Source organism: Numida meleagris, chromosome 1 (genome assembly GCF_002078875.1).
Source record: "Numida meleagris isolate 19003 breed g44 Domestic line chromosome 1, NumMel1.0, whole genome shotgun sequence".
Taxonomy (NCBI): domain Eukaryota; kingdom Metazoa; phylum Chordata; class Aves; order Galliformes; family Numididae; genus Numida; species Numida meleagris.
Genome location: NC_034409.1, coordinates 62987256 through 62993984, shown reverse-complemented (window position 1 = coordinate 62993984; position 6729 = coordinate 62987256). Strand labels below are relative to the sequence as shown.

General features: G+C 44.3%; 1 protein-coding gene and 1 long non-coding RNA gene across 3 annotated transcripts in view; one reads left to right on the top strand and one right to left on the bottom strand.

Moving 5' to 3' along the window:
* Window positions 1–5723, top strand: part of LOC110395697 (aldose reductase-like) — a 6454-nt gene extending 731 nt beyond the window's left edge. Inside the window, exons 2-10 of one of the 2 annotated variants that reach the window (XM_021390427.1) lie at window positions 202–369; window positions 1452–1568; window positions 1992–2069; window positions 2712–2834; window positions 3281–3387; window positions 3547–3628; window positions 4046–4129; window positions 4482–4564; window positions 5173–5723. In XM_021390427.1, the coding sequence (XP_021246102.1) occupies window positions 202–369; window positions 1452–1568; window positions 1992–2069; window positions 2712–2834; window positions 3281–3387; window positions 3547–3628; window positions 4046–4129; window positions 4482–4564; window positions 5173–5215 (885 nt within the window). In that variant the 3' untranslated portion in view covers window positions 5216–5723. The remainder of the gene's footprint in view (window positions 1–201; window positions 370–1451; window positions 1569–1991; window positions 2070–2711; window positions 2835–3280; window positions 3388–3546; window positions 3629–4045; window positions 4130–4481; window positions 4565–5172) is intronic. The other variant, XM_021390418.1, reaches the window with a different exon arrangement.
* Window positions 2080–4043, bottom strand: LOC110395741. Its single transcript, XR_002436603.1, has 3 exons — window positions 3962–4043; window positions 2978–3045; window positions 2080–2179 (listed from the first exon to the last, which is right to left on the bottom strand). It is a non-coding gene; the product is annotated as an uncharacterized LOC110395741 (long non-coding RNA).

The window sequence follows — 6729 nt, the reverse complement described above, 5'->3', positions numbered from 1 at the left end:
GGGACTGAGCCTGTGTGAGAGCGGGGCTACGGAGAAATGGCTGGAGGTGGGCTTCAAGACCCGGAGCACTGCTCTTGGGAAATAAATAAGATCAGGGAGGGTTACTTTCTGTAAGGTAGTTTTCCCACTCTTCTTTTCCTAGGAAACAAGTACTTGAGCTGTCCTGATTTGAGCTTCTTAAGAAATCATTGTTGCTTTCAGTCCCCACCAGGGCAAGTGACAGCTGCAGTGATGGCTGCAATCGATGCTGGATACCGCCACTTTGATGGGGCCTATGTGTACCAGAACGAGAAGGAAGTTGGGGATGGGATCCAGCAGAAAATCAAGGAAGGCGCTGTGAAACGAGAGGACCTCTTCATTGTCAGTAAGGTAAACGTCTGATGCTCTTCATTCCCAAAGCAGGGGAGCAGCGGCGGGGAAATGCTTTGCCCATGCTATTTGCAGAGTAGGCAGCTTAGACACAAGCTTTACACTGGAGGATGAAGCAATTCCTAACGTCCCCAAGTCACAAATGATTCAGGCTTACTCTTTCACACCGATCCCTATGGACTCTTAGGAAGGATATGCACCTCTGATACTGGAAACACCACTTGACTTTCCTCACACAAGTTGTCACTTTCTTGCACTCAGTAGAGGGGAACAATTTGCTCGCTGAGCTGTGAGCGCTGAGCTGTGAGCGGAGGACAGAAACCCTCTTTCCTTCCCAGCTCACTGACAGGCTGCTCCCCATTCAGCCTGAACTCACCTAGAGAAGACAGCCCTGTGCTCACAGGGACCTGACTCCACAGCCAAGGGGAAGCCCTTCCTTCCTTCCTTCCTTCCTTCCTTCCTTCCTGCAGCTCATTCTCTCCCAGTGAATGGCTCCTTCTATCCATATCCCCAAAGAGCAGCCACTCTTCCTCCACCCAAGGCACTATGTGCTTCAGCACCACAGCCCTGCACTTGGCAGAGGGGAAGGAGAAGCGCTGCGCTATGAGCAGGGACCCGCCCCTGCACCTCGTGCCCCTGCTGGAGCACAGAGACCACCTGCAGAGCATGGGCATGCGTGAAGGGGAGCAGGAAAAGAGATGGAGGGCCAGGTAGCACCCAGAAAGTTAGAAATCAGTCAGAAATAGAGGCACAGCTCTGAGATCACATGTGCTAGTGGGTTGCTGCAGGGGCTCTACCAGTGTGCTACTGGCACCCTCCTGATGACAAAGCACAGCAGAGCAGAGAAGCATTGCAGCGGTAGTGCCTGGGGGCACCTGAGTTCTTGCTCCAGCAGTGGGGCACACACTTCTCTGCTGCATGAGGAACATGAGGTTCTGGGCATCGAGGTTTCTGCCCTCAGTGTCAGATACCTTTATTCCCCATGGCCTTCCAAAGAACATGGAGCATTTTTCTCCTCTACGAAAGGGCACACAAAGCTCTCACCCAAGAGATCACAGTGCAGCTTGACTTTTTGTCTCCAGTTATGGTCCACATTTCATGAAAAGCATCTGGTGAAGGGTGCCTGCCAGAAAACTCTTGCTGACCTGAAACTGGATTACCTGGATCTCTATCTCATCCACTGGCCTTCTGGCTTCAAGGTACAGTAATGGCACTTCCATTGACTTGTTTTCCTGGATGTGCTCTTCAGAGCTGCCAGCTATGCTTTCAGCACCTCTGTTGCTCCTGTCCTGAAATATCACATCTCTCTGGTGCTGCTCATTCAGTTCTACTCTGGCCATGTGAGCCAGGCTCTGTAATTCTGCCCATGAGCACACTGGTTGCATGGCATCCTCTGTCCTCTTGATAATGGCGTAGAACGATCTAATGAATGGCAAGAATGCCTTAACTCTGACTGTATTAAAAAGAAGCAATGGGTGAAGACTTAATTACCTTTTGATGAGTATTAACATGTGGTGACTTTGTATTCGTGTACTATTAGCTTTAGCTTCCTATACTGCTTTCCTCACAAACCTAACTTCCCTAAAGGGAATGAAACAAACATTTTTATTCCATTCTGACAGGCAGGAGAGGATCTCTTTCCCACCGATGACAAAGACATGATTATACCCAGCAACACCGACCTTCTACAAACATGGGAGGTAAGTTCAACCACAGAAGCAGTCCAGTTTTCTCTGCCTTTGACAGTCCTTTCCACATTTTCGTTGCATTCAGCCATCACAGAACTGTTCTCTCATGCATGTACTTTTACCTGGATGGAAATCAAGGTAATACAAGATTGATTTCTGCGTGCTTAGTCATTACTTCCACACTACTGTTCTCTCAGTGTCTAATAACCCACAGTGAGAGCCAACATCTCTTTCAGGGAAGCTGTAGACCACAGAGAAGATGGAAAAAGTTCTCAGCTTGACCATAACAACTGTCCACTTCACCACAAGTCCTCAGGCAGTTCTTGAACTGCTCAAACACAACTGGCAGGAATAAAGACATTTTAGGTTGTGAGCCTACCTATAGCCTGCGGCACAACCCACCCGTGCTTCTACAACAGCGGATTATTGAGCATCACTGTCCTTCTCCTCACACAACTCGGTGTGATTTTTCACAATGTCAAGGAGTGAGACTTTGAGCTTGGGTGAGATGGCACCCGCATTTCCCTCAGGGAGCATTGCGCGTCTAAATAGTTAATTTGTGCTTCCCATGAAAACAGGGAAATACGCCCCAGAAGATCATCTTCAGGACCCGTCTTCTGTACCAGATGATGACTTTGCTCCTCTCTCTGCTAGGCCATGGAAGAGCTGGTGGATGCTGGCCTGGTAAAAGCCATTGGCATCTCCAACTTCAACCACGAGCAGATTGAAAGAATCTTGAACAAGCCAGGACTGAAATACAAGCCTGCAAACAACCAGGTAAGCTGATAAGTGTCCCAAGCATACATCTTTCATTGACTGTGAAGACCTGATCCATTGAATGGGGATATGGGAAAGGAGAACCATGTGGAGAATGCATGTACCCTAAGTACAAAACTCTGCAAAAGGTCTAGAATACTCACCTTCTGTCTCTCACCTTGATGAGCCACTGTTTGCAAATGCAGATGTGTTTCTTCATGAAACACTCCTTCTAGAAGGATAAAAATATCAGAGCTGAGATTCATGAAACCCCTGCAGACAAACTGTGTAAAAAGTTTACGTGATAATAGGTTTTTATGTGAAAATGAAAGATGCTTGTTATCACAAAAGCTATTGGCAAATTAGGGGAAAAGGCCGCCTCTCACTGCATTAGGTCATAATTACTGACACACAGCAATATCACAGAGGTTCTGCCACCATCATCCACTGCACTCTTATGTTTCCAGATTGAATGTCATCCATACCTGACCCAGGAGAAGCTGATCAACTACTGTCAATCCAAAGGGATCGCTGTGACAGCGTATAGTCCGTTTGGCTCTCCTGACAGGCCACGGTAAGATTATCAGAAATTTTCCAAGGTAGCTGGCATGAATTTTGCTTGAACTATTGTGACTACAGCTCCAGTAATGATTTATCATGATACAGATACCTGTTTCTAGGCCGGCTGTTCCTGTGGAGGTTTCTTCCCATTGATATTCTGTTCTTTGTGTAGGGCCAAGCTAGAGCATCCTTTACCTCTGGATGACCCCAAGATTAAAGAGATTGCAGCCAAGCACAACAAAACAGCAGCACAGGTAAGTGACTGCTGGACAGTGGGTACTGCTTCCCATAACACTGTCATTAAACAAAATTACACCTGAGGAGCAGATGAAATGTAAACAATTTCTCTACAAATTGTGGCACTCCTCTGATTATTCCCTAAAAATGCAGATTGTTTCTTATATGGCTTGCAATACATGCCAATATTATCTCTTTGGCCATCAACAAAGAAAAGATTTTTGACCCATCTTCAGGCAGGAAGCCTCCCATGTGGTGACCCTCCACTTCCCTTTTTGCTCATCAGGAAGGCCTACCCAGGCCATGTGACAGGAATGATTGGAAACACTGATTTATAAAGGTGGCTGTACCTCTGGCAAACAGCTGTTGAACACACACAGCTTCTGTGGCAACACCACCTGTCTTCTCTCTGACTCTGTGGTCTCTTCCTGCAGGTGCTCCTTCGCTTCCAGATCCAGAGAAATGTGATTGTGATCCCCAAGTCTGTCACACCACAGCGCATTGTGGAGAACTTCAAGGTGAGTGATTACAGTGACCTGGCATCACTTCTCCCTGCAGAGCAAGCAGGGATCCTTTCTCAGCCTTCCCAAGTCCTTCTCAGACAAGAGCACAGGGCTTTCTACTAAAGGATTTTTCTGAGCAGGCTTGGAGGCCAGGAACAGTAACATAGCAGAAAAATCTGATATAGAATAAGCAATGCTCAGAAAAAAGTTCTTGTTTTCATAAAAAAGCTCAGTCCTCTATATCTCTTACGTCAGCAGTCCACAACATAAAATGGATCCTCCACTATGAATCTCCTTTCTCAGCCTATTTTCTTAGCCCTGTTCCATTTCTTTCAAAGAGGTGATTTCCTGCTTCTTCTTTTGTTAGGTGTTTGACTTTGAATTGACTAAAGAAGAGATGGCAACTCTTCTCAGCCTTAACAGGAACTGGAGGATGGGTTTATTGAGCCAGTAAGTGACACTGATTCTTTACTTTCAAGTCTTACCCTTTGAATTATCTCTACAGAGAGGTTTCTCTCAGAGCTACTAGGCAGCATGAAATTCAGTTTATTGCAAAAAGTTACTAATTCAAATAATAGAAGCTTTGTCCAAAAATGCTTTTTCAACAGAGAGGTAAATATACTCAATTTGAAAATAAAGGGAAAAACAGGAGACCACATATATACTCATTTTCAATTCAGTTTCCAGGAAACTCTCCAACTTGAACCCCAAAAGATGGGTTCTCAGTGATCAGTTTGCCTTTCTGCACATTAGAAAAATTAGGATGCATATCTTCACACATTCTTCCAGAAATTACACAATTCAGATCATAGCATTATAGAATCACAGAATCATAAAATCACAGAATCATAGAGTCATAAAATGGCTCAGTTTGCAAGGGACCTTAAAGATCATCTAGGTCCAACACCCCTGCCATTGGCTGGGATGCCACTACCTCAGATTGCTCAAGGCCCCTTAAAATCTCCCTTTAGTGGCTCCTCCATGCATCAGACACATCTCTGTCTAACGCTTGATTTAGCCATGAAAAGAACCTACCTTCTTTTTTTTATTTCTTTCAGGGCCAAAACACACAAGGAGTACCCTTTCCATGCAGAATACTGACGCTGTTTGTAACTTGGCCTTTGCTAGACCCCTGGTGTTTCACGTGCCTCTCCTCCACCTTTGAGCTCTGTATCCAGCTTTCTTACTGCGTCTGCCCTATTGCTGCCAGTGAAGTCAAAGGACATTTGTTCCATTGCTTTTCTCCAAGTTCATTCTTTGGAAGATGGAAAGAGTATTGTTCAGGGAACAAAACGTGGGATGTCATAATTTTCTGCTCATCAGAAGAGAGGAGGATTACTGAAGTAACTGGACAGAACTAAGAGGAAAATGGGGACAGCTTGAATGTTTGAACCACAATTCAGCGAGTGCCTTCAGTTTTGCATCAGCACAAACCAGAGGCTGAGAAACCACAAGAATAAACAGACATCCACCACTTCATGAGAAGTCTTCCATATTTTAAATACAAGTAACTTTAAATTGTGAAAAAATTACTGGCTGAAATACTGGTATAGGGGTGGGGAGTGGGAACATTTCATTTTGAAACTGAATAAACTGTCCATGAATTTTACCTTTTTCTTCTTTCTTGTTTGAGGACTGACACGTGAGAAGGGACACGGTAAAGGCATGGAGGGCCAGGTAGCACCGATTTGCACTCCAAAATTCCGGGAGGAAAACTCTCTAACTCCAGTGTGGTGTTAGAAAGCAACATTCCTTTATTCCTCATGATAAGTTTCAAGCAACTTGACAAACCTGCGTGTGCTCTCAGAGTTCAGGTTTTACATTCAAACAGATAAGACATACATATGCTTTACACTGGCATACATATTCATTATTTTCCAAGAACTCGTTAATATATGCTAATGTCCCTCTGGGCCTGCACAGTAGCATCAAAGGTTGTCACATGCTCACTTACTTTTTCCTATTTTTCTACTATCAGCTTCATCACTGAGACTTTTGGTTGACTTTTTGCTGTTTTTCCCCAATTTGGCAAATTTCCATTGCTTGCTAGGCCATAATGAGCAACTTCCAAAACAATACATGTGAAAATCTGAGGAAAACATCCTTGCAGCTGGTGAAATGCAAAGATAAGTAGTCTATTAAGGATTCCAGTGCTTCTTGTGAAGCAGAATTAAGAGAAAGCAAGGTTGTTCACACACCAAGCAAAGTTTAAATGCAAAGTTTTAGAATTAGCACTCATTGATTCTTTTTGCTAAACTAATGTATTGGTCCTTAAACTAATATACTGATCCCTATTGCTAAACACACCAACCTATATCAATCCCTCCTTTTCTTTTGAGGATTATGATGTTTCTGTCTTAATCCTCACCATCTTTGACCTTCTCATTTAGGGATACATCCCCAACATTGAATCATGCAACAAGCAAGGATACATGTAGCTGCTACCCACACTATCCCTACAAATACCTTCTTTAACCAATCCAATCCAGGAAGCCAGCAGTCATTTTGGTTAAAAAGTCAGTTAAGCTCCAGCTTACATCATTGTGGCTTACTTTATGCAGTATTTCAGTTTGGTGCCATATCATATATATGTCTGTTTCTATTCTACCGCTTTG